General features: G+C 42.8%; 1 protein-coding gene across 4 annotated transcripts in view; it reads left to right on the top strand.

The window, feature by feature from the left end:
* The window catches only part of GRIK4 (glutamate ionotropic receptor kainate type subunit 4), a 457,517-nt gene extending 430,441 nt beyond the window's left edge, over positions 1 to 27,076 (top strand). For 3 of the 4 annotated variants that reach the window (XM_083588425.1, XM_083588423.1, XM_083588424.1), the window contains 5 exons: positions 830 to 995; positions 4,415 to 4,640; positions 8,749 to 8,877; positions 14,005 to 14,123; positions 26,551 to 27,076. In XM_083588425.1, coding sequence (XP_083444551.1) covers positions 830 to 995; positions 4,415 to 4,640; positions 8,749 to 8,877; positions 14,005 to 14,123; positions 26,551 to 26,916 — 1,006 coding nt within the window. In that variant the 3' untranslated portion in view covers positions 26,917 to 27,076. The remainder of the gene's footprint in view (positions 1 to 829; positions 996 to 4,414; positions 4,641 to 8,748; positions 8,878 to 14,004; positions 14,124 to 26,550) is intronic. The other variant, XM_083588426.1, reaches the window with a different exon arrangement.
* The last annotated feature ends 260 nt before the right edge of the window (positions 27,077 to 27,336 follow it).

Genomic DNA, 27,336 nt, shown 5'->3' with positions numbered 1-27,336 from the left:
ACTGAAAGAGAGATGGGTAGGAGGGAATATAGTGGTTCCTCCAAGAACTAAATTTGGAAGCAACCATTTATAGAGGGTTTGTGTTGATCTCCTGCAGCAAAAATGGCAGAGAGTCTTGTGGGACCTTAAAGACTGAGGGTTGAATCCAACGCTGCCCTTCTACCCAGACAACAAGTTTTACTTGTGCAATGCAATTTCATCCTTCTCTCCTTTCCCCTGCAGCCCCCAGCACATCCTCAAACTCTACTCCTAAGTTTGTGGAGCTTGTGAAGTGTTGGCTCCAGCCCTGAAAATTTTATTGTCGAATAGTTGTCAGTCTTGAAGGTTCTGCAAGACACTTTGTTGCTTCCTCTTGGAGGCCCCCATCAATTCCAGGTTGTGTGTAGCTCTCATTATTCCACAACTGAGCAGAATCAGGCTTCTTCTCCTTCAAACCAACATTCTTTTGATTTACTTGAGCATGGCACAGTGGAGCTTTCCACAGAATTCTTCTGCAGGAACTGTGAATGTTCAGCATCTTTCAAAACCAGGGATGGAGTTACACACAGCGGAAAAACCACACGCTATAAATAAGTCAGAAATGAAATCGTTATAAGAAAAGGGGAAAAAACACGCTATGGAAAATTGCTTAGATTTTTTGTTGTTGTTGTTCTCTGGCACCATCTGGTGTTGCATGTTTATAACGTATTCAAAATGCTGTTTCTTGACTAATGTAGCTGAGTCCCAGGGGGCTTTTCCCCCCTCAGGAGAAAGGGGAAGTAGCTCTCGGATATAGACAAAGTGTGAAGATGTCCATTTGTCTTTTGCCTCCTTTTTCTTGTCCCTGCAGGTGGGCCTTCACTTTGATCATCATCTCTTCCTACACAGCCAACCTGGCAGCCTTCCTCACCGTGCAGCGCATGGATGTGCCCATAGAATCAGTAGACGACCTTGCAGACCAGACAGCGATAGAGTACGGCACAATCCACGGAGGTTCCAGCATGACTTTTTTCCAGGTAAGCTTTTGCTGTGTTGATAGTGAGGAAGGCATGAGCCTTTTATCCATCAGAGCTAAATGCCTATGGTACCACAGATCCCCATCTAGTTGTTGCTACAGAATCTTTTACCCTAATCTGCATCACATGCACAGGTACTTCAGTTTAACAAGCCTTCAGTGCTCTTTATAACCCCTGCGCTGTCTTACTAAAAGCTGACTCAAGCACTCGGAAAATAAAACATTAAGTACAGTCCTCCCAGGGGAAGGCAGAGCTACAGGGGATTGCATAGTAGTTTTATTATTAATGTAAAATAGAAATACAGACAAACAAAAAGACATAATCAAAGTTACAAAATGAAGGAATAGTCAAGAGTTTGCATTTCCCAACTAAATAGAGAGCAAATGATGCAGAAAAATAAAAGCAGCAAAACACATCATGAAAGCCAGATTTTGTGATTGGGTGGAGGAAGAGAGCTTTGTATGTCTTGATTTGACATGTATGTAATTAAATCCCACAAAAAAAACCCTACAAATGTTCCAGGTCTTCCTTACCCATAGAAACACACCATTTGTGAGTTGTTTTCTCTGCAGTAGCAGGAGCCCACATATTCTTATACCACAAGGAGAGGTTTAAGTCCTGTAGCGTCGTCCATTTCTGAGCCAAACAAGTTTTCGCTGCAGCCAGCGTCCATACAAGAAGTTCCTTAGACTGAAAAATTGCTCTTTGATCATCCCACAAGTTCAAAAAAGCAACTTATGGGAAGGCTTGAATGGAGTATTTATTTATTTCTTACATTTCTTCAAAAACATCAGACCCAAATTTGGATGTCAGAGAGCTTTCACACCATAAGTGGGAAAATGTCCCCCTGCTACCTCACCCACACCAATAACCCTTTAGGGTGCTTGATGTCAAATGAGAAAGCTGCACAGGAGTACAGTGCCCCATGAGCAGAATTTTTATGGAACATTTCCTTATATAAACTGAGGCTGATTTAAAGGGATTAGGTGCCCATCCATATAGCATTCCACTTACAATCAACTATTTTCAGTTGTAGGTCCTTCTCCCAGGTGAGTCTAAGACCTTCCAATGGGCCCATAGAAATGTCAGTAAGTTCTGTTATATTAAAGAACAAATATCAATCATCTTTCCCAATGACTCAGATTTAATAACATTAGCGAGGGGATTATTTATGGCATGTTTATACTGTTCTTCCTCTATGGACGTCACACGGTCACCTCTACAGCTGAGCAAGGATCTGAACCTTGGCCTTCAATTCTTCATCCAACATTCCAAACAGTAGACCACACTGTGCATATATGCAGTGCTATTAAAAAAGAAAGCGGTGTTAGAGTGTAGACAGCCAGCGGGAGCCACAGAGAGCCAAGCAGTAAGAATGAGTGGAAAGGGATGGAAAAGCTGGTTGGAGAGACTCAGGGCTCATCCGCACTTCTGTTTGTTCCAGAAGTGCCACTCTTAAGTGCTAAATTGGAGCAAACGTCAATCCCAAGAAAAACCCAACTTGTCTTTTGCTCTGACTGGGCGCTAAAGAGCAGTTTTCCCCGGGGGGAAGCAGTGGGACAAGAGGAAGTATGGATAATCCCTCTGAGGCTGGGTTTCTCATGGACAAGCTCAAGGCAACAGGGTGCTCAAAGCTCTTTTCAGCTATATTATGATCCATCTTCCAAAGATGAGGCTGCCTTGCCGATGGAGAAGCAGGTAGACATGAATGAGTTAATACCTGTGTAGAACTTCCATGGTGCACAGTTCTGAGTAGGAATTATTTATTAAACATTGAAGTGCCAGAGTGGAGAGAGAGCTTTTCTCACTTTGTTTTTAGCTGAACCAAAGCCGTACAATGTTGGCAGCTTGCGTTCAGAAAGGGTTGTTTTGACAAAACTGCAAGTGTGGTGCTCAATCCCAAGTTCTCCATTATTTAGAAACTGAGAACCAGGTAGAGAGGTTGGAAACCAACAACATTCACGGAAGTGTTGTTGGTCTGATAGAAAAATATCCAAAAGTCACAGTAACGTAATTAGGACCACCCTAAATGTCATGAAGAAGAACTCTCATTATTTCATGACATTCTACTGGGTCCTAATAAAGATATGGCATCCATGTTGGATACTCTCTCTGAGATGTTCGATGGCTGAGATATTGCAGAGAGGCAATCTGTTCCAGGATTGGAATCTGGCGCTGACGTTTGGCTCCAAACCTTTTTCGAGTGCCACAAATTAGCTCTGAGCCATGTGGAGAATGCTCTCCACTTGCTAATGAGCCACTCTAAGCAGCCTCCAAACACCTGCAGTTAACTAATAGGTCCTCCAGATCAGATGTTATCTAGGTAGGCTTAAGGCTTGATCACTTGCATCTGAGAAACCAACTGAGCAATGTTTGTTTGCCCTCATGCCCAGGTTCTAACTGATTGATGGCCATATTTAAAGGTTAGATTTCCAAGATTTAGGTTAGATTTCCAAGGTTAGATTTCCAAACTTTACAGTTCCTGTACTGGCCATTAAGGCCCTAACTAATATGGAACCAAGGATGAGGGTGGCACTGTGGGTTAAACCACAGAGCCCAGGACTTGCCAATCAGAAGGTCAGCGGTTCAAATCCCCGCGACGGGGTGAGCTCCCGTTGCTCGGTCCCAGCTCCTGCCAACCTAGCAGTTCGAAAGCACTTCAGAGTGCAAGTAGATAAATAGGTACCACTCCAGTGGGAAGGTAAACGGCGTTTCCGTGCCCTGCTCTGGTTCGCCAGAAGCGGCTTAGTCATGCTGGCCACATGACTGTACATCGGCTCCCTCAGCCAGTAAAGCGAGATGAGCGCCGCAACCCCAGAGTTGGTCACAACTGGACCTAATGATCAAGGGTCCCTTTACCCCTAATATGGAACCAGGTTACATGAAAACTTGCTACCTGTACCCATATGAACCTGCCTGAGACGTCAGTCAGTTGCAGAGGCCATGCCCTCAGGCCCACCTCCACTGGCCTTATGCCTGGTAGATATCAGGTGCAGGGCCTTTTTTTGTAGTAGCTCCATAGCTGTGGAATTCCTACACTAGGAAGATTCAGAGGGGCCTCATTTCTTCCTGCCTTTATGTGTGCTGTCAATATTTTTTCCTTATTTTATTCTATTTTTCAATTTTAACCAGCCTTGCCTTCATTGTTCTGTTGCCGCCTTATAGTGTCAGTCTCAGTAATTGCAGTGTTGTTGCTCTTTCAATTAGCTTGTTTTAATGACTTCTGGTTTGCAATCACTGCTTTGAATATGTACATGAAATACATAACTGAGGCCAAGCTGGAGTTGATAGTGAGTTTTAGGAGAGGGAACTCGCCTTCCCCCTTTGATGAATGGGATATTCTGAACATTGCAGGCCAATATGTTGATCCTGGAGCAGGATTCCCATTGAATCGTGGCTTCTCTTTGTTTGTTTTTCAGAATTCTCGGTACCAGACATACCAGCGGATGTGGAATTACATGTACTCCAAGCAGCCGAGTGTCTTTGTCAAGAGCACAGAGGAAGGGATCGCACGCGTGCTCAACTCCAACTATGCCTTCCTCCTGGAGTCCACCATGAACGAGTATTATCGCCAGCGCAATTGCAACCTCACGCAGGTCGGGGGCCTTCTGGACACCAAGGGCTACGGGATTGGCATGCCAGTCGGTAGGCAGTGAAGCAAAATTCTAGCTATTTTGGGCTGTCTGTGGAGGATTAGGGCATGAATAGGCTGGAAGAGCTTCGGAACAGGAAGCCAGATAATTTTTGCAGCCCTCCCGTATGTCACTGGGCTTCAAATAGACCATTGCCTGATGAATGCATTCATCTGGGTGGCAACCTAGATGAAAGGTTTAGAAATATTCCATTGATTCTGCTTACATTATTTACACTTTGTTCAGACTAGATTCAGGCTGGAGGGAGAAGGAAAATCTTCACTAGAGGTCATTTGGGGAACCTGCAGATGATACATTAGGTCCTTTTGGGCTCTCCATAATGCTACCTGCTTGGTTATCTTTTAAGCAGCTGTTCTATGTTTTCCCAAGTTGATTAGTAAGAAACACGATTGAAAATAGCAAGCAGCAAGGGCAGGGATGAAAAGAGGGAACTCATGCTTTAAAGAAGTTTAAAATACAACATCCAAAGGCCACCTACAGCTTCAAAGACAGCTAGAGCTGCTCTTTATTCTTTTCCCATTCCTAATTTTCTGACTGAGCTTCAACAATTTAAGTTTAATGGGTCACAATCTACCCAAACATTTCCCAGTTCATATTCAATGAAATGTATGGAACTTGTGCAACGGCACAGAGTAGTACAAAGATATCACACCGGAGGGATCCTATTGGTTGCCAATAGGAATGGAATCGTCTGAAAATCTTTGTCAAGCTTATCTTTAGATTTTTCTGTCTCTAATTCCTGTCTCACACCTTGATCTTTATGAGAAGTCAGGGAGTGGGATTCCCCACCACCACCAGTTCTGCTAAAATGGTGGGTTAATTCTTGTATATATTATGTGCATTATTAAAGACATAATATGCATATTACGTGAATACACACTCCAGGTTTCCTAAAGTAACTGGCACCTAAAAATATGCATATAACTGTATAAAATAGGTATATATTGCTACTTATAAAATATGCTCTTTTATAGATATTATGTGCATATATATGGCAAAAAATATTGCATATAGTTAGGCTTTTTATTTAAAAAACCCTTAAATATAAGTAGAGGTTTGATGCAAGAGGCAGTTCATAGTGGGCAAATATTGAACAGGGCAGAATTGCCAAATCTCCTCTTTAAATCTTTTTAAAGCAGATCCCTCTTCCAGCCCTGGTTGCCTGTGTTGCACATTAAGATTCATGTCCCCAAAGCAAAGTTAATTCAACAGTTTGGTGAACCTTAAACTTAACCTCTCCTTCTATGTTAAATTACCCTAACTGTATTCTGTTACGCATCATGTGTGTGTGAAGATCAGCTGACACTCCCAGGTATTCAGAAATTGATCCCATTCAGAATTTTCCCATGCTGCAGAGTTTTATCCTGGGATTTCTTTTTATCTGATCCGTGGACAGTAATGGAGGTGGTAGCAATCTGATTTAGCAGAGGAAAAAACTGAATGGAATTGGGAGGGGCGTAGTAACAGAAGTGGGGGTTGAATCAATTGTTTGCTACACCTGATGACGAGCAGGGTCTCTTGCCATTGGGCACATTCACAACATACATTGAAAGCACATTGCTACCCCCCCCCCCAAAAAAAAAACCCAAAGAATGCTGGGAACTGTAGTTTGCCCCTTCGCAGAGCTACCACCCTTAACAAACTACCATTCCCAGGATTCTTTGCAGGGTGGGTGGGGATGTGCTGTAAATGAATGGCGTGGATGTGACCCGTGTCCACATATGGCTCATTTAAGGGATTTGTCAGAATTGCAATTGAAAACTGAAAAGCTCTGTGTGATAAAAGCATGAGGATGAACCCAAGAGGTGACTATGGCTGCTTTGAAACGGGTATGGACGAGATGCTTTCACCATGAGATGAGCAAAGTTCTACTTCCTACTCTGGAGGGAGTCTTGTTCCTTCAAGAGCTTTGTGTCAAGAAGGAAGTTAGCAGATCTGTCTTCACCTTGCTGCGGCACCGAAAGAGCAGAAGCATCCTTTTTTCTGACAGCTGCATCGCACGACTTCAGCACTGTCACAGCTCTGTGGTGGAGGAAGCTGGGCCTGCTGAGCACCTAACTAGATATGACAACTGCACCGTCCAGGTGTTGGAATGCGGATGGCCACTGAACAAATAAAGCAGGAGGGTTAAAGGGGGGCAATTCCATGGGGGAAAGGAGTGGGCAGGAAGGGATACTGGCCCATTTACCTGATTCCTCCACCCCACCCCCAAAAGAAACCCCCTTTCCTCCAGCCATTTTTCTCCATGTGGGACTTTCTTCCTTGGGGAAGGTGCTAGTTTTGCATGCTGAAGGTCCCAACTTCAATCTCTAGCATGCCCCACGAGGGATGGGGAAGACGACCCATTGCATGGCGAGTTCCCGCCCCCCCCCAGTGGAAATAAAGACACACGGCACAATTATTAAGGTTAATGGGCTAATTAAGGCCACAACTTTATTGGTTACTGGTGATGAGCGGTATTGGCTTAGGCATTGGTCCTAACCGACTATATCTGACTTCAGCCCGTCCGCTTGAAGTCCAGGAAGGGTTAACCACCAGTAGGGGGAGTCTTGCTGATGCACATCAACTAGGAACTCCCCCGGGGTCACCGATAGGGGGCATGCCTTAGGCCCTCACCTCCATAGGCTTCAGACAGGGCCACACCCCCCATAATCCTTTATCAGACTACCCTTCAATATGCGGGGCAGGTGGTGGCGCTTCCTCCCCTCTTCCAACTACAGAGCAATACCAATGCCTAACCGCCAATACCAAGAAAGTTGTGACAATTTGCTACTAGATAGACGAAAACCAAGTGGCTGGTGCCAGTTTGCCAAGTGGAAAAATTCCTACCAGGCCCCTCAACGGCGACCAACTAAGGTCCATAGCAAGGTCAAGGAGCGAAAACCTTATAGGGCGGGAGGGTGAGAAAAGCAGGAACAGCTGGCAGATGGGGAAAGAGGGAGATCCCCGGCCGCATCCTGCCTTAAATAGGGCAGGTCACACCCCCAGAGCCAGCTGACTGGCTGGCCAGGGTGTGACGCGGCCAGGAAGCCCCCCAATCGCGTGGGGCTGGGACCGTGAAGCCCGCAACCCCACCTCCTCTGTAGGGCAGAAGTGGGTTTTCTGAAGCTCTGGAAGGCTGCTGCCAGTCAGTGTGGAAAATAGCAAGCTAAACAGAACAATGTGTCTGGCTTGGTAAAAGGCACCTTCTTAGGCCAGGAGGGAAACAGCTGGGAAAGTTGCCAGAGGGAGGGGGAACAACTTGAGTTGAGGTGCGGTTCAGCGATTCCCCCTTTGGCCCACTCTTCCCCACACTAAATTTCCCTTCATCTCTCCCCATCTTCCCATTTTTATATTTGCTCAGCAGCAACCGATATTTTAACAAACCGAAAACACGTCTTGCTGCGATCATGTCTAGTAAATCCTGTTGTTAGTCCTTGACAAGTTGGTGAATGTACAGGAGCCCACTCCTACATGGGAATTAACAGCCCTAAAGAGAGTTTTCAATTGAATTGGATACAGTAATCCACAGTGCTAAGTCGGGGGACGTGATGTCCTTGCTTACTGCAGAATTCTCTTTGGGCCTCTAAGAGATAAGAAATCATGTTTCTTGTGGTTATTATGGAAAAACAGTACATGTCTACCTATTCCCTGCTTTCCTAAGGAGAAAGCGGGAATGGGAACACAAAGCACACAGCAGTATGTAATGAGTAAATACCCGTCCCTCTCTAGAATATGAGTGGATGGTAGTTTTCATCATCGAACGTAAGTAGGATTCTCGAGGAGACAGAAGCGTACAGGAGCAGGAGCACTGCTCTTCAATTCATGATGTTTTCAGAGATTGCATTCACAGAGTTTGGGACCTGCTTCCATATGGGTATTTCTTAACGCTACCCAATCTTCTGTTGCAAGCTACGAGTGGAGTTGCAACTGGCTCTCCACAGTCCAGGTTTTCTGAAGTGTTTGCTTGGTGCTTTTTTCAAGGCTGAAAGCAATGCAAAGTTTAGGGATAGCCTTGCAAATTTCAACTCTGCAAGTAAATTATGCATTTTAAAAAGAAACTCGAAAGAAACAGACACGTGATCTGCTCCCCTTTGAAAAGGGCCTCCTTGGCTTTGCAGGTTCTCTTTTCCGCGATGAGTTTGACTTGGCCATTCTCCAGCTGCAGGAGAACAACCGCTTGGAAATCTTGAAACGGAAGTGGTGGGCGGGAGGCCAGTGCCCCAAAGAGGAGGACCATCGAGCGAAAGGTAAAACTTACAGCTGTCTCTTTTCCTCCCTCCAGTCTGTATTCCTTAATGAAAATGTACAGGGATGGGGTCGTTATTACCGACAAGAGCGACTGCAGGCTCCAGGGCTGTGTCGCCTTTCCAGCTCAAGGATTTTAGAGTCCTCCTGGTTTGAGATCTCTTTCTTTAATAACGAGAGGAGAAAGCCGAAACACTGGCTGCTGCTGTGCCTCTCACGCTGTGTATTTTTGCCCGGGGCAAAGAGAGCGGAAAAGAGCCAAATGACAAATATTGGAAGCAAGCAGAGGGCAAACGGGTTTCTAATGAATGGCCACTGCATCGGCATCAGAAAATAGAGCACTCTGGGGATGCTGTCCAGATCCTGAGTCCTTTAAAAACAACAATGGGACTTCATCAGAAGAGGTTGTTGGCTAATGGTCCAAAGCTAAAAATGGTTAGAAGTGGGAGGGCAAGGGACAGAGTAATAATAAAACTCTGGAGCTCAAGGGCAAGACCTTCCGGAAATGTTATGCAAATCACCGTAAAATACATGACTTTAAGCCAATGTCGCCCAACTGGGAGCTGTTGCCGGCCCAAAGCAATTGCTAGTTGTTGTTGTTGTTCAGCAGCAAGCAGAACGGGTTTTCTTTTCATTGGATAATAAAAGGTTTCCTGGCTATAGGAAGGGTCTTTTTGACCCTTGCAAGACTGGGGAGGAAAGGGAAAGCAGTAAAATCAAGCATGACGGAGAAACACAATCAGGGCAACAATACACGCCCATCATCTGCCAAATCATTTTCTTGTGGGTACATATCCATGCAGGGCAAGGGAAAGAAGCAGACATCTGAAAGCTGTATGACCTGAACAATCTGATCTTGAACACAGAGGTGAGAAAATGGGGGGGGGATTGAGAAACAGTTTTAAAATAGGTTGTATTTTCTCCCTAATTTCCCCACCACCACCACCAGCTGCCCCCAGAAAAGGTTTGAAATCTTTAAAGATGTAGGGAGGGGGATCTACAAGAATCTCCTTGATTCTTTTGTCAAAGTATTAGAATATATTATTTCGTATTGAAACGCTGACATGATTTTGCTTTTCATGTCTCACTCTAAACCATTTCTAGCCATTCTAACCATTTTTGCAGAGACAGGATTGCATTATGGAAGCACTTCCCAGAGCCTGACTGGCCAGCGTCAGACATCTGGAGATGGAACGCTAATTGTGTTACCTTGACATCTCAAACATATAACTGAGCTTCAAAGGGACAAAAATAAACTGATAAATTATGAAATGGTTGCTGCTGACATGGAGGGAAGTGGAAAAGGGGGATAGAGAGACCTGTCACTCAGTCAGGGGTGCAGAGGAAGAAAGCGGGCTTTGACAAATCCCAGCCAGAAAAAAAAGCAGCATGTGGGCTGATTGTAGTGCAAGCAAGGGAGACTAGGAGCAGGCCTAGCTGTGATTGTACTGCAGATCATGGATCTTTGGCATGGATCAAAGTTGTTCTGGCACAATCCGAATGCTTGCAGTTGTTACAGTACACAGTGGGAGGAACAGGAAGTCAAGTCTTTTGCTTCCAGGGACAAAAATTCTTACCACTTGGAATCACAAAATTAGAAGGGATTGTGAAAGTTATCGAGTTCAACCCTCTGCAATGTAGGAATCTTTTGTCCAACATGGGGCTCAAACCACTACCCTGAGATTAAGAGCCTCATGCTCTACCAATGTGTGTGCATGTATGCGCACATTTGTGTATGAGAGTTCTGTTGTGCTCATGCCCTTTTTGTGGGTCAGCCATTGCTGGAACAGAATGTTGGGCTAGATTGATCTGGTCCAACAACACTCGTCTTACTTTCTTACACCGCCCTATTGGAAACACATCTGCTTACACAGGTGTGATTTACTGAGCGGCAGGAACATCCCAGAGGTGCTTCTGAAAGGATGGTGGAGAACAATGGAGAGGAATGACCCTATGCTTTAAAAAATAAAACAAAGTATGTCAATGATTTATAAGGGGTGGTGGCGAGGCTTTATGTCTAAAAGCTGTGCGGAGATTAAGTCAATAAATCATCGATTCTCAAGCTTTGATTTACTGTTCCAGAGGGGAGAGGAAGATTTTACAAGTGTCCTAGGTGATTAATAGTTGTACACAATAATCTTGGCACAAGCCAACAAATGGTTCGTGGTCATCAATTCAATCAACAGTTAAGTCCATCTGAGACCCAAGTAACAAGCAGCAGCGGTGGAGAGAGAGGTGTTGCTTAGATCCAGGGATTGGGGAGACGTTTGATTCTGTTCACATTTAAAGAGGAACCTACCTAATCTGCACTTTCTGAAATAGTGTGTGCGCTGAATCACAGCCATCCTTTGTCACTCATATGTCTCTGAATTTTGCAATGGACTTCTTCAGATTATTAATATGCATGGCAATCGTTGCTGTGTGGCGGTGATGGTGGTGGGGTTTTCCCCCTTAAAAAACCTCAACAACTTTAGCTGGGTGCTCCCCCTGAAAAAGCTCAGCAAGTTCCGGCACCTCTTTTTCTAGAAAAAAGCCCTAGGGAAAATAACATACAAAATACATTATTGCAAAAATGTGCCAGTTAGGCAGAACTGCATATAAAAATGGGCAGTTTAGGAGAAATTTGCACTAAAATGCTGGTAAATTTTCATGAGGACTCTTCTTTAAAAAATAATAATCTGTAAACTAATGCGGAAAAATGAAGAAGTAAAGTTAAGAGGGGGAAAATGAGAAACCGAGTGATACCAAAATTTAACAGATAACCCCATTCCTGCTTAGATCTTCACCAAGACTTACACGCTCAGCTATGACCATTTTTATCTTAAGTCCAGCAGACCATGACCTGCTGATTAGGATGAGAGACAAGTGCCTTGTCTACCTTATGAATTGACAGAAAAGGGAAATCAGAATTTCAAAATTTTAAATGGATCCTAGAATGGTATCTATTGGGTTGGCCCTGTAGAATTTGATAGGACTGCAATGAGTAACAGTAGGCCTTAAACTCTCAAATTCCTTATTTTCACTCCCTTGAGGAACAGCAGGTATGTGGAATGATGGCATTTGAAGGAGCTGCATGAAGGTTGAAGGTAACAATAAAAGATAGACGGCAGAGCACTAGAAAGAAACAGAGGAAACCTGATCACTTGGGGGCCATGTCTCGGATCCAATCTGTAGCACATGTCAAGTTGATTTTTCCTCTACATTCATTTCCCTTCAAATGTTCTGTGTTCTTGTTTCAAATAAAAGCAGCCCAGGAAAGGACTCCTTCATCATTATTTACAGCTAAGAACGAAGTGGAAATCTCAAATTAGATCTTCTCTATCCTACTTTTAAAAAATAACCATAGTTGTACACTATAGTCACAGATCAAAATACATGCTATGCTCTGATGTTACTTCTACCAAATGTTATAATTCCATTGTCATCTTCCTATTCTTTAATTTACATGCTTCTCTTTGTTAAATGTCTAATGCTTTGACCCAGCCAAGGTATATGTAGAGAACAATTTATCTGACTGCTCTTATAGCTTATATTATCTGTATTCCATCAACTACTCAAGCATACCTGTAGTGGAAAATTATTTGTCAGAAGATTTAAAGGAACACTTACTTTTAACCACCTGTCCATCAGTATTTTTATTTTTATTATTATAGATTAGATTTATATACTGCCCTTCATCAAAAGATCTTAGGGTGGATCACAAGAGAAATTCATCCTACTGTAGCTTGCTGAAGCTGGGCCCCCAACACCCTATGGCTATCTTTCTATTTCCTGATTCTATGCTTTGGCTTAGTAGTTTCAAGGTTTTTGTGCAAACCTTGGTTGATTCCAATCTAGTTAAAGTCATTTAGTGGAACATCTTGCCCCCCTGGCAAAATGTTCTGTGCCAGCAGAATGCATAAGCAGGTTACTGGTAACTTTTGTTGCGCAACAGATGCTTTGAGGGTTTTTTGTGTACATTTCATGAAATAAGTAATAAATAACTAAATCTCTTCTGCAATGAGTTTCCACTAGTACAGTTGTTGCATTGGAGTCTTCGGTTGCACAACATTCAAACTCGCCCATCTGCTAGCACAAGGGCACAATGGATATAGCCCTTTATATGCAAGGGAGTATAACTAACATTCTCTTTCCACAACCATTAAATCACAGTGAAGGTGCAGGAGGTATTCCAACTCTTCGCCAGTCTTACTGCACCATTTGATACTCACAACTAAGGCGTTCTTGTATTTGCACTGTGTGTTTCACATGTTTGAAGCTTCAGGTTAGGTCCAAGGCATCACTGTGTTGCCATGCTCACTTGGCACAGGTGTCTCTAAGCATGTCTGAATGGAGGGCAGGATTCACATCAATATCAGGGGCGGAATCTGATAATAAGCAAGGCCATCTGATGCCCTCCCAGCAGCCCCCAGCCAGGCTTTGAGAAGGAGGTGTAAAGCTCTGGCAGGGTCCTAGGGCCCCCCTACCTCCTTCCAAGAGGCCAGTAAGCACTTGCCCGGCTTTCAGGAGTAAGTAGGACTCTAGGACCCTGTCAGAGCCTTCACACCTCCTTCTCAAAGCCAGGCAAGCAAGCACTTACCGGGCTTTGAGAAAGCGCCCTCTGTTGTGTGCCCTGTGGGACCACACCACTCGCACTGCCCTAAATCAGCCTGTCAATAGAGGGAGCCTTCATCAGGACACTTACAGCTCAGTTTGCCCTGTGCAGCTAGGTCTCTTCTAGCTCACGTTCAGACAAAAAGGGTAATGGTTTGAGCCAAGACAGATTCTTGCTCTCCGGCAACACCTGAGTCACTGTTTTTGGACAGTAAAACCAGAATAGTAAGGTTCTGTTGGAGCAGTGAGCTTAATGCCTTGCTCCCAGTCAGCCAAGGGCTAGATCAGCCCATTCACCCCAATGAATAAAAAAAAATAGTTCCTTAGAAGTTTGCCTAACATATTAACAGTGCTATTTTTCTAGAAAAAGAGATGCCAGTATTCACCATGAACACCTCCCTCGTTCTCTTAGAATGGCAATGGCGGCCACCTGAGAGGTGCCGGAACTGAGTTCCTATGATTTCAAGCTGAAAAAAATCCCTACATATTATTAATATTGTTGTTCTTCCTATTTTTTTCTTTGTTTTGCTTTTTAGGCCTAGGAATGGAGAATATAGGTGGAATCTTTGTGGTTCTGATATGTGGTTTAATCGTAGCGATTTTTATGGCAATGCTTGAGTTCTTATGGAACCTCCGACACTCTGAACACTCTGAGGTAAGCCTTCGCCAGGTATACATTCTAACATTTTATCAAGCATGATTCACAAGTGTTGGGTACCAAGTGAACAATCTGATGGGTTCTCAAATGTAAGGAAAATCCTAAATAAGACTGATTGTTTCAGTGAGTGGTGTCGCCTATGAAAATGTAGTGGTGGAGCTTGGAATAAGACTGTGAATAATCTGGATACTGGCATAAAGAAATATGGCTTGGGTATTTCAATGTGAATGGTAGACATTGTGGTACATTTTGAATATGGAAAGCACTTCCGTGTAGGAACAGGCGTGTAATCTGTGTGTAGGTCATTTTATATGCCATTCTCTTCCCCCTTCCCCTTTCTCGGTCCAATATGCTAAGCTCCATTATTAAGTGTGGCTTCACTCTGCAGGAGAATATAGTTTTTGTGCTGAAAATCGTGTAACATATGAAGTGGCCCTCATAGTTGATGGAATAGAATTGAAAATAGTAGTTCATAGAATACCACTGCCAGAAACCAAGATGGCTACCTATTTGCTGATCTCCTCATTCCACATTCGTTTTGATGTATTCACATTTCCCAATCTTTTGCCAATGAAAAAGAAGTTACAAACATAAGAACCTAAAACGAGCCTGCTGGATCAGGCCAGTGGCGCATTGTCCAATGATGGCCCATTTAGTTCTTAATCGATATTAAATTTAAGCCAAGTTGTAGAATTGATGATGAATTTCCTAGTACATAGGAGTGGTGAGTTGTAGTTTCCCACACACAGGTTTGGGAGCATGGAACAGTAGAAACTAAACTAAACTAAATATTTTTGTCCCATCAAAATATATATTTATCCCGGACTTCCGGGTTAGCGCGAACGGCTAATGACGGATTCCCTCCGAGCTCCGGAGGGAATCGGCTCTTCAGGAGTTGGGTCTTGCCGCTGCGGCAACGCGGGGACCCTTAGAAATCACAGGCGCGGAAGCCTGTGAACCTGGTGACTCGGCGGGCACCATTTGCGCCCCCCCCGACCTGTGAAGAAGCCTTTTTATTTATTTTTTTAAATAATTTTTATTAACTGGCCAATCACATCAAATTAGATCACATCACATAAATTCCAAATTACAAAGCCAAATTTTTAAATTTTGTTGGGGGAACCCATACTTCAAGATCCAAAGGGGGATTCAAATCATCTTCTTATTACTGCGTTAGTGTCCAAATCAGTCCCAATCAGTCCAGACAAAGTTCATAATTCTATCCAGTCTTATCTTGGTGTTTCTACATCATATCTTGTTCATATAATTTCTTTTTCTTTTACGATCTCTTCTGTTAGTCTCCTTAAGCCGATAAGCAAATATAATAATCCTGTGTGAATTTCCCGTTCTTCCAATCTAAGTCCAGATGGTTTCCATATATCTCCTTCGTAGATAACATCACTCTTTCCATCATAAATCAGGCATTTTTTCGCTCTTAAGTCCCACAGAGGAGTTAATCCACGATATGTAAACAGCTCTATTTCTCTCTTTCTCCTCCCAGACCCAAGAGCTCCAACAATGCCTCCCAAAATGGCGACGGCATTTTTAACTGCGTCATTCCAAAACTCTTAACTTTCCAGCTTCGTCTTGAAACATTGCTTTGGTTCGAAAGTTTATCTCCACACAGCCTTAAATCACAGCTTAAGTCCTTAAAGTTCTAACTCATTAGGGGAGGGGATTCTTGTTTAATCACATAAAGAGGAAAGGAAAGTTTTTTCCCCCTCCCCCCTCAGTCCTTTGCAATACCGTATCTTGACGTATCTTCTCATATTTTGTTCTTGCCTTGTTATCAGAGATCTCTTCTGTCAGCAGTCTTTACTCCCCCTTTTTCCTTGAAGTATGTGCAATTTATCTCGTCCAAATTGTTTCTTTTGAAGATTCTTGCAAACTAGAGGCGCGGATCAGAGACAGCATCAAGGAGTGCCGGAATCCCACAGGAGGGCTTTGTGCCTAGTGCCCCCACCCCCACAAATTCGGGGGTGGTATAGGGCACAGCAGGCAAGGGCCGTCCCCCCCATAATCCTGGGGGGGTTAAGGAGGCTAATTACCCCCATCATAGCCTCCAAATTACCTCGTGTGGGTCGGAGAGATGTTATTGTCAGCCATCTTCCGATGCGCCACCTAGTGGCCCCCTGTGAAGAAGCCTTTTTAAAGGCTTCAGAACGGGGGACGGGGTGAGCGGCGCGGTGCTGAGAGTCGACTGCTTCTCCTGGGGAGTGAAGCTGCGAGCCATGGTCGGAGGGCGCTGACTTTTTCCTGTGAACAATCGGACCCTAAAAGTAACAACCCGTGAGTAGTACGGAAATTGGACTTTTTAAGGAAATTTTCTTTGGAATTTGGCACGATCGGGGAAGGCGCAAACAGGAAGTCCGCCTCCCCGCCTTGTAAAAAATCTAAAGCAAGGACTAGTTAACTAAGGTCGAGAGAATTGTTTCTTCGATAAAAGATATTAATTTCACGATTTGGCGATACAAGTATAAGTAATTGTCCTGGAGGATAAGAGTTAATTTTGAGAGTTGAAGTGCCACCCCACCCCCCCCCCGGACCCGGGAGCGATTCACGAGAGAGCCTGCTGAGGAGATATAGAGGAGTTTGACAGCTGTCAAAATTAGCTGTCAAAAAGGAAAAAGAGAACTTTGTTTCTGCTGTCTCTGCTGGATACAGTTGCTGCAACCTGGTTATATTTTGTTGAAAATAAGTAAGAACTGATACAAATTAACCTGACTTTTGGATTTTAACTGGAAAGAATACTAAGTTACCAAAATCCCTCTAGAGGGGGATTTGGGACACTACAAGAATGGCTGGAAGAGGGAAAATTCAGGCTGGGCTGGACAGAGTATTTGTTCTCCTGGGAAAGTTACAAGGCCAAATTGATGTTTTGGCTACAAATGTAACAACTTGGAGCTTAACAGTAAATAACATTACGGAATTTGATAAGGACTTGACTCAGGAAGCCCATGCAGCTGGACAAAAAGAGAACTTTGAGAATTTTGAAAGTGTGGAGAAAGAGATATATGTTGTTTCTGAGAAGGAAGGAGGAGCTGTAATTTTGCAAACGACAAAGGAGAGCCAGAGGCCTGATATCATGCTCACAAAGGGAAACAAGAAATCAAACCAAAGGCCTGACAGGATGACTACAAAGGAAAATAAGTATTGGATGATGAAATTCTGGTTTAAATTGGCGACTGAAGAATGGAGAGATCTTCTTGTGTGGAGACCTGAAGACCTATGGATTACAAATCTGATTAAAGTGGAAGCTGGAGTTTTTGTGACAACTGGACTTTTGGAGCTTGCTTTTAAGTATGGAGGTCTGGCTGGAAGAAATATGGACTTTATTGGGACAGAGCTCCTCCGAGATTTGGAGTTTAATATTAAGCACTATCAAAAAAACCGGCAGAGAGGAACTGAGAGAGAATTAAGAGCCTCGGACGTGAGATCTCCAGGCTGATAGAAGATTAAGACTGTTGGATATTTGTTGGGGATCGAAACCGGGAAAGGGGGTGGTGGGGTTTGAGAATCCAAAGGGTGTATAATTATGATCTGTTTTACATTTTTTTTTTTGTTTGGTTATTAATATGAAAATTGGGAAATTCGTGGAATGGAATTTGGGTCGACTTTAGAAAAAGGCTTGTGTATTGAGGTACAAATATTGATGTCTATAAGTTAAAATTGGTGTTTTTTTAAAAAAAATGAATTAAATATAAAAAGGTTAAAAATTGGGGATAGGAACTTGTTGAACAAACAATTTGAATTGGAATACAAGAAGGGGAGGTGTGGGGAAGTCAGGGAAATATGGTAATGAAAATATGGAATTGTAAATTTCATGTGTTTTTAAATCTTTTCTTTTTTTGCATTTTTTGTTCTTTTTGATTTTTTTGTATTGAATTTGAAAAATCTTAATAAATATTTCATAAAAAAAACAAAATATATATTTATCCCAAGCATATAGCAACTAACTATTTATATGATAAATACTTGACATATTATTTTAAGTTACTTATCAAATATCTCTCTAATGATTCTGATTTACTGACTTTAACTTTGCTGCTTCAAATATGCTGATATTCCTTCAGTTCTGTCTTGATTTCATGAAATATAGCTACTCTAAATTAAAGTGGTATCATCTGCAAGCTGGCTGTTCTTTCATGTTTTTGAAGCTACTGCTATAACCTACTATTTTACGATTCTCGGGAGCAAAGGGTACAAACAGAACTACTAAACAAAAACAGGGAAGGAATGCAGCTCTGCTTTCTCCCTCTTTTCAAAAGAAATTACTGACAATACGTGATTCACAATTGCCTCAGAATATATAGAGAATTAATCATTCCAATAAATTTGGAGCTGAATTCCATTACAATTAACATTGCTTTTAAACACTGCCAATTCAGATGACTAAGTGCCTTCTCTGTGTCAGCACCAAGAGACTTTTTTCTCATTTTACTATGATGAATTATGTTAATGTTTCTTCTCACGTTACTTACTACATGTCCATTTAATATAAAACCTGATCTGACTGAAATGTACATATTGTTCTATGCATATGTTTTGTGTTACATTTTGGCACAACTAAGAATAGCACTGGACTTCAAAGATATCCATTTCTTTTAAAAAAAAATTTAAATCCCTAGGTACATATTGAGGTGTACATTCTCATTAGTGGCATCCTAACAGGCAACAACTTTTTTCTAAGTCCACATACTGGTAACAATATGTTTCTTTGGATAGCTGACAAGCCAAGTTAGCTCTAGATATTTCCCTGTTAACTAGGACAGAAGCAGAATGGGTACGTTTTACAAACATTTTTCTCCCCTACCCCCTTGCCTGTATCTGCCATTTTGGAGCATCTTTAATGATTCTTTTCTGTAATGGAATGAGTGATTGGGAATTATTTTTGTTTGAAATATATTTATTTTGTTTATCACACAGCCAGTCATACTTGGCTATGTGACGATGACACAAGCAAATGAATCTAGTTCAGAGCAAGGGTAATGTCTATTGCAAAAGTCATGCCCTTACTCTAAAACAGCTTTGTCTGCCCATACTTATATCAGCACGTAGCGAAATATGATTGGTTTTATGGTGATGTCATTGTTACTAATCACAAGGGCTATTTTTCAAACAAACACAAAACGTTGAAGCTGTAGATAATTGGGGCTGTAAATTGTAGTGAACCAACATGGAATGATGGTGTTTTGGGGAGGGGGAGGGCTTCCAGGAAATACGGACGCAACTCATCTTGGCACCAAAATGTTTGCCTAAAATTATCTGACTGAGCTCTATGGTGCTAACAAACGTAAGTCAATATATTTAGAAAGGAAGAAACAGTGTGATGTTGCTGTTTTTTGTTATAATTGACTGTAGCCCCCCCCCCTTTATCACATGTGATCCCAGGATAGTTTACAAACATAGCTGCATATATATTAGAACAGGGGTCAGCAAACGTTTTCAGCAGAGGGCCCGTCCACTGTCCCTCAGACCTTGTGGGGGGCCGGACTATATTTTGGAAAAAAATATATGAATGAATTCCTATGCCCCACAAATAACCCAGAAATGCATTTTAAATAAAGGAACGCATTCTACTCATGTAAAAACACCAGGCAGGCCCCACAAATAACCCAGAGATGCATTTTAAATAAAAGGACACATTCTACTCATGTAAAAACACACTGATTCCTGGACCGTCCACAGGCCGAATTGAGATGGCTGTTTTTTGTTATAATTCACTATAGCACCCCCCCTTTATCACATGTGATCCCAGGATAGTTTACAAACATAGCTGCATATATATTAGAACAGGGGTCAGCAAACATTTTCAGCAGGGGGCCGGTCCACTGTCCCTCAGATCTTGTGGGGGGCCGGACTATATTTTGGGGAAAAATAATAATGAACGAATTCCTATGCCCCACAAATAACCCAGAAATGCATTTTAAATAAAGGAACGCATTCTACTCATGTAAAAACACCAGGCAGGCCCCACAAATAACCCAGAGATGCCTTTTAAATAAAAGGGCACATTCTACTCATGTAAAAACACGCTGATTCCTGGACCATCTGCAGACCAGATTGAGAAGGCAATTGGGCCGGATCTGGCCCCTGGGCCTTAGTTTGCCTACCCATGTATTAGAACTATGAAAAACAACTATTTTATGTAGGTGTTCCATTCCCAGCCCCCACATGTGTCAGTGGAGAGCTTATAAGTACCCCTGCCCCACCCCCGTTCCATCCTTTTTTTGGCATTTTCAGCACCATGCATGTGATCACACATCTTCCGGATGGGAATTTATCAGTCATTGCCTGCATAACAAATTAAAACCAGATTAAAACCAACCCCAAACCTATAGATGAGCATTCCTCAATTACAGCTAGCTCACAGATCAGTCACCCCCATAAGTCCATACGTCAGGGTGAAGTGGTCCATCTTCAGTCATATAATGCCATATAAAGCCATATGCAAGAGCACCGGATGGAGGAAAGAGGATTCCATCACCCAAGTACCACAACAGAGAAGCCATTTTCCGAGCCAATGAACAATGCGCCACACCGAGTGATGGTCCCTCCAGAAGGGCCTTTCCTGAAGGTCTTAGGTAGGGTCCAGGTAGGGTGATACAGGGAGAGGCACTATTTTCAAGTATTCCAGTTTCAAGTTATTTAGGGCTTTGAAGATTAACGTTAACTCCTTGATTTGGGCTCAGTAGCATACAAGCAGGGACGCGGGTGGTGCTGTAGATTAAATCACATAGCCTAGGACCTGCCGATCAGAAGGTTGGCGGTTCGAATCCCCGCGATGGGGCAGGAGCTCCCGTTGCTCGGTCCCAGCTCCTGCCAACCTAGGAGTTCGAAAGCACGTCAAAGTGCAAGTAGATAAATAGGTACCGCTCCGGTGGGAAGGTAAATGGCGTTTCCGTGCACTGCTCTGGTTCGCCAGAAACTGCTTAGTCATGCTGGCTGCATGACCCAGAAGCTGTACGCCGGCTCCCTCGGCCAATAAAGCGAGATGAGCACCACAACCCCAGAGTCGGCCACAACTGAACCTAATGGTCAGGGGTCCCTTTACCTTTAGCATACAAGCTACCAGTATATGAATGGACGATTAGAGAAAATGAAGTAATGCTCTCAAGGAAATTTCCACAAATTAAACTAGTCACTCCGTCTCCTGAAACGATCTGCAATATGGGGACAAAACTACTCATTTCTTTACCAGAGTTGTTGCATTGATGAGAGGATGGTGAGAACAGGGCACTTTGGACACTCAATAAAAGCGAGACAAGTTCTAAGTTTTGTAGAGGATGAGATACATTCCCTTTATGGTGTGCAAAGGGAACAGAAAGTATTCTGTAGAATCTCATACATCTTAAAATGAGCTTTTTAAAAAAACAAAAAACCCATTATAGTGCTTCTTTGGAAGAGTTTAAAGCCAGAGGCACACTATTGCACATGTGATAAATAACGGCTTTTCTGTGGTGGTGAGCCAGAGGATGTCTTAAACAATAAGGTACCGTAAAAATCCCATGGTGTTGTTCAGTTCACTGGGGAATTATAAAAAACCAACTTGTTATAAAAACATTTTGGCTTTTTTTTTTTTTTTTTTTGCTTTCAGCAGCAAAAATTGATATTGCTGGATTTTGGAAGGGAGCTTCTGTGCCAGTATATACTGTGTGGACAAAGAATGAACACTTATGATAACAGAAAAGCTCCCTTTTCAAATGAGAGTTGGCGGCAGCTGGGGAAAAGCCAGGAGATATTATGTTAACATGGCCACTATTGTATAAGCTTTGCAGAAAACAGCATGCAATTTTCAAAGGTGCTAAATAAGTATGAAGTGATTTATTTTTATCTGTACTACCAAGTATTCTATGCGTTGGCTAAATATGGCACCAACTCATTAATATAAAGGTTTAAAAGTATGGGAGCCAGAATGCAACCTTACTTCACTCCTCGTGATTTTTTAAAATCATCAGTCATACCACCATTTAAACCTACTATGACCCTCATTTCTGTATTGCTGCATAGTTCTTGAATCAATAGCAGACGTCTGCAGTCGATGTTGGCAATCTGAAATTTCTCCCAGTCTTTTTCGAATAATAGAATCGAATGCAGCAGAAAAATCAATAAGGGCTACATAAAGGTTGTTCTTAATATTCTTAGTGTATTTCCTTACAATATGGTTCAGAGTAAAGCATCAATGGTACTGTGTCCTCTGAATTCTGCTTGTTCTTCATGAATAATGTTATTTTGCAACCGATCTGATAATTTTTGAAGAGGGTACCATGCAGAGAGCTTTGAGGAGATGTCTAACAAGCTAATTGGCCAACAGTTTTGTAGATCATTTCTAACCCCATTCTTCTAAATCAGGGAAACAATTCTCATTTTTTCATTCAGAGGGCATTTGTCCCGTGTTTTTTATTGTGGTAAACAAGCCAGCCATGATAAGCACCCACCATTCTATATATTCCTTATAGAGCTTGGATGAAAGTGTATCTTCTCCTTGAGTTTTATTTGATTTCAGGTAGGAAATAAGGGCTTTTATCTCGTTACAATGCTTTGGTAGGTTTGAGAAATCCATACACTGCTGCTACATGTGATTGCCCAGAATAACCACCAAATGTATTGGAGAAATATTTAACCCAATCAGAGTTAGGAATTGAGGCTTCCTGTGATGATCACTTTGTTTACACCCCGGACCACTAGTTCACAGAAATCATCTTCCCTCTGTTCCATTACTGCTAGTCCCAATTCCTGCCACTGGGTTTTCATATATACACCTTTTTGTTTTCGAGCAGACTTTTGCATTCCAGTCTACATTAGATAGAATTTTCCATGGATTCCTCTCATGGCTTCTTATGCGAATCCCTAATTGCCTGGCCAGAACTTTCTTAGCCACCTTGTGTTGACCGTCAAACCAGCCACGGTGTGTTGATTGTGTGTAGTTAGTAATTGTAGAAGTTATCAAATAGGGCCTGAGTTCTGTGACAATTTGCTGGAAGACATCAACAAGATTTGGAGATTTGTTCATAAAAAGTTGACACTAGCTTGTCAGATGATTACTATATCGTTCTCTTGAATATCGCTGCTCAATCTTTATCCACCTTTTTATTATCCCAACCCGCCAGGTTCCAGGAATGAATGTTAAGACCTTTCTGGATGTTTTCTAGTCAGTTATGGTATCTTAAAGGAGAGCTGAAGGTATAATAATTTCTTTTTCTATAATTACCCCTAGGCCTGGGCTTATCTTGAGCATTTGTTGATGGATAATCGCTTTGATTTCTGGGAAATAGATTGCTGGCAGGGTAGGATTTTTGGGTCTCTAACCTGGGCATATTTCTTCCAATACTTGCATTTTGCCTGAATTCCTGCTTGCAATTCAGATTGTTCTCATTATACCGCTGGATTTCTTCACTGGCCAGTTATGAATGATTACCTGTAGAACATCTGAGGAACTCTTTCTCGAAGTATTATCATTGGAATTTGGACTTACTCTCTCATTCACTACCTTTCCCAGTATTGTATTAATATCATCATCATCATCATCTATACCCTGCCCATCTGGCTGGGCTTCCCCAGCCACTCTGGGTGGCTTCCAACAAAATATTAAAATACAGTAATGCATCAAACATTAAAAGCTTCCCTAAACAGGGCTGCCTTCAGATGTCTTCTAAAAGTCTGGTAGTTGTTCTCTTTGACATCTGGTGGGAGGGCGTTCCACAGGGCAGGTGCCACTACCGAGAAGGCCCTCTGCCTGGTTCCCTGTAACTTGGCTTCTCGCAGTGAGGGAACTGCCAGAAGGCCCTCGGCGCTGGACCTCAGTGTCTGGATAGAACGATTTACTGCCTTTTCCTCCCTTCTGTGCTGGGGAGCAGGAAATGCAGAGTGCTGACCTGAAGTCTTCAGATCCATCAAAAGATGCCAGATTGGGGTTTAAACAAATTAGATTAGGTGACAGCCCAAGATCATTTCCTTGGAAGGTAGCAAGTGGGTTATCAGCATACTCATCCACCATCAGTAGCCTTGGATCAGAAGGGGTCAAGTTAAGAATGGAAAACAACTCCCCCAAGTCCATCTCTTGAGGATTCATATTAGTGTAAAAGCAGGTTTCTGAGCTCAAGTTCTAATCTTGACAGATGTCATTTAACCTTTTTGTTACTGAATCTGATAGGGACTTAGCAAACTCAGACCTATCTCCGTCTTGATGTACCTTCAAACCAACTCTAATTTTAGTTTCTTTGCTGGTAGGTATCTTGCAGGTCTACTGTCAGAATTCTTGTCTCCGCTAACCCGACCAGTGTACCAATTCTGGCATTCAAACCCAGAACTTTCTTTTCCAATGAATCAGTTCTACTAAAGATTCCCTCTGCTGTTTGTTTAGACAGCAGACATTGGTTGCGTAAAAGTTCCCACAGTGAGGGAGTTTCAGTCTCTGTTGTGGTTGAGTCTATTATGCCAAGACTGTTATTACACAGTTGACATGTTGTTGTACGGAAGAAGCTGAGGGTGCCTTACAGCATATATATCAGCTCCTAGCAAGTCTGGATCGATCGACCAGTTAGCTAAGATTTCATTAGAGGAATATGTAGCAAAAGCTCTTACTTGGGAGAAGGCATTTCCAGCCCCCTGCAGTGTTTCCCAACTTTGGGTCTCCAGCTGTTTTTGGACTACAGGTGCTTGAAGGGAAGATCACATAGTTTTCCTGGACATTTTGCCATTCTGCAGGATAAACATAATGCGTGTAGGGCAGGCATCCCCAGACTTGTCCCTCCAGCTGTTTTGGGACTACAACTCCCATCATCCATAGCTAGCAAGACCAGTGGGTAGGAATGATGGGAATTGTAGTCTGAAAACAGCTGGCACCCAAGGTTGAGAAATACTGATGAGGACAGGGCTGTCTACGTAAGACATATTAATTACATGTTGGCACAATTACGTCACAGAGATTTCTGTCTCACTTGCTGAGATACAGTAGTCCAGCATAGATTTCTGGACTAAGTTTGGCAATGGAGTTCTAGATGCTTTATCTGAAGCACTGTGGGTCTGCGCTTGTGTAATAACCATGATAAAACTGTTAAAACTGCAGTGTATCCTTCAGTCAAGATGATCTTCTAAGTCAGGCATCCCCAACCTTCAGCCCTCCAGATGATTTGGACTACAATTCCCATCATCCCTGACCACTGGTCCTGTTAGCTAGGGATCATGGGAGTTGTAGGCCAAAACATCTGGAGGGCCGCAGGTTGGGGATGCCTGTTCTAAGTATTTCTTATCAGTTAAAAATACTGAGCCAAACAGCTGCTCTCTCAGTGCCTGCCCTCCAATTAAAATGTATGACTTTTAAGCCCACCTAAAAGTAAAACAGATAAGCTCCTTGGTTGTATGTAACAATTAACAATAACTGCTGAGCCAAATGACTTTAAAATATTCAGATAAAAACAAATTGAAACTAGAACATACTGTAGAACTCGATGACAAGCAGCCTTACTTGTCGCCATCTTCACAGGCATATTACATGGTTATTATTGTTAGTAGAAGTCGGGAAAATAATTTGGATTTTTACTTTGTAATTTCCCCCTGGTTCATGCAAGCCCTCCCATTTTCACGTCATGTCAAATATACGTGTACTGTACTTGGTTCGAATTGTAGGAAATGCCTTGATTCATGTGACATCATTATGTGTGTTCTCTGCTTACAGAAAATAAAAAAAATTAAGCTGAAAATATGTGACCGAGACATAAAACTCATGTATTACTAAATGAAGGGGAGGGAGCTTAGAACAGCAAAAGGTTCCAGGGCAAGTGCTGATATGTTTAAGACCTCCAATTCTAGAACCCATGAAGAAATCAAGACCTAGTCCTCACATCTCTTTTTTTAAAAAAATATTTTTTATTAAATTTTAGCCGAATTTTAAATTTTTGTTTAAATCTCATTGATGTGAGTAAACCTGTATCTGGGCTGCGCCTCTTGACTGAATGTTCCTTCATTTAAAACAAAAAAAAACCCCACACAGAGAAAGCTAGTACAAAAGCTAGACTTGAATCTGTCTCCATCTAGTTTTCTACATGCAGGGACTTCTATTCTTTTTGCATGGGAGAGCATTCCGTGAGTAAAGTAGTGCAGCACAGACACAGATTCATCATCCCAGTAAGAACTAAACCAAAGTGTTATTGAGGCTTAAACCAAACAGGGATGTTCAACTGCGGATGATTAACCCCAGTTCTGATGTGGTCGCAAGGATCTTAGGATCCAAAGATGGACCAACAGTTTTGCCCAGGAAACAAAGTAAAACATTTGTCTAGTGAAATAAGAAACAGGCAGGCTGTTGAGAAAGAGTTAGTGAACATTTGAGAGAGCCCCCAGGAAACCAGAAAGATAGAGGGGGCAGTGTCCTTTAGACAACATATTTCTGAAACAGCTCTTCTTTTTCTTGGGTCTCTGATAGGTATCCGTCTGCCAGGAAATGGTGACAGAGCTGCGTAGCATCATTCTCTGCAAGGACAGTTTCCACCCCCGTCGGAGGCGAGGGGGGATCATACGGACTCGCCCTGTTATACAAGAAGAACGGAGGGCCCGCACCACGACCATGCTAAGCAACGGAAAGCTCTGTGGTGGCGGCGACCCCGAGCAGCTGGCACAGAGACTTGCACAAGAAGCCGTCCTGGTCGCTCGGGGTTGCACACACATCCGGGTGTGTCCAGAATGCCGGAGGTTCCAAGGCCTCCGGGTCCGGCCAGGGCCAGATTCCCCCGTGCAAAGCGACGAGAGCTTGGAATGGGAGAAAGCAACAAACAGCAGTGAGCCTGAGTAAAACAGTGGGGAGACGGCGGCAGCAGAAGAAGCTAAATGTTCCATTTTACAGAACATGAGACTTGTACACAGTGTTGAACTCTTTTTAAATTAATAAAGAGGCACCCCAGCTTGCCAAGAGCAAATCAAAGCTTTAGGCTGGGGGCTGAGCCCAATGGGAACTTTTGTTACCTGTCTTATATGAGAAAGTATCTAACCTACCTACTTTCTGAAACGTTAAGAGAACGCCCCTCTAGCTAGGCTGAGAGGATCCTTCCTCAACAGCCTGCTCCTCAGAAACTTGAGGTATGGGGTAAGCAAGTCACACAGAGCTGGTGGCAACCAGAGTCACAAATATCCTAAACCAGATGAAAAAAAACATTATTGCCGCAAGGACTTCTTCATGGTGGGGTGGCGGTTCTTTTCTTTTGGAATTTGTGGT

Source organism: Podarcis filfolensis, assembly GCF_964270895.1.
Source record: "Podarcis filfolensis genome assembly, chromosome: 15".
NCBI lineage: Eukaryota > Metazoa > Chordata > Lepidosauria > Squamata > Lacertidae > Podarcis > Podarcis filfolensis.
The sequence above is the reverse complement of the archived record's forward strand: the minus strand, read 5'-3'. Positions and strand labels throughout refer to the sequence as shown.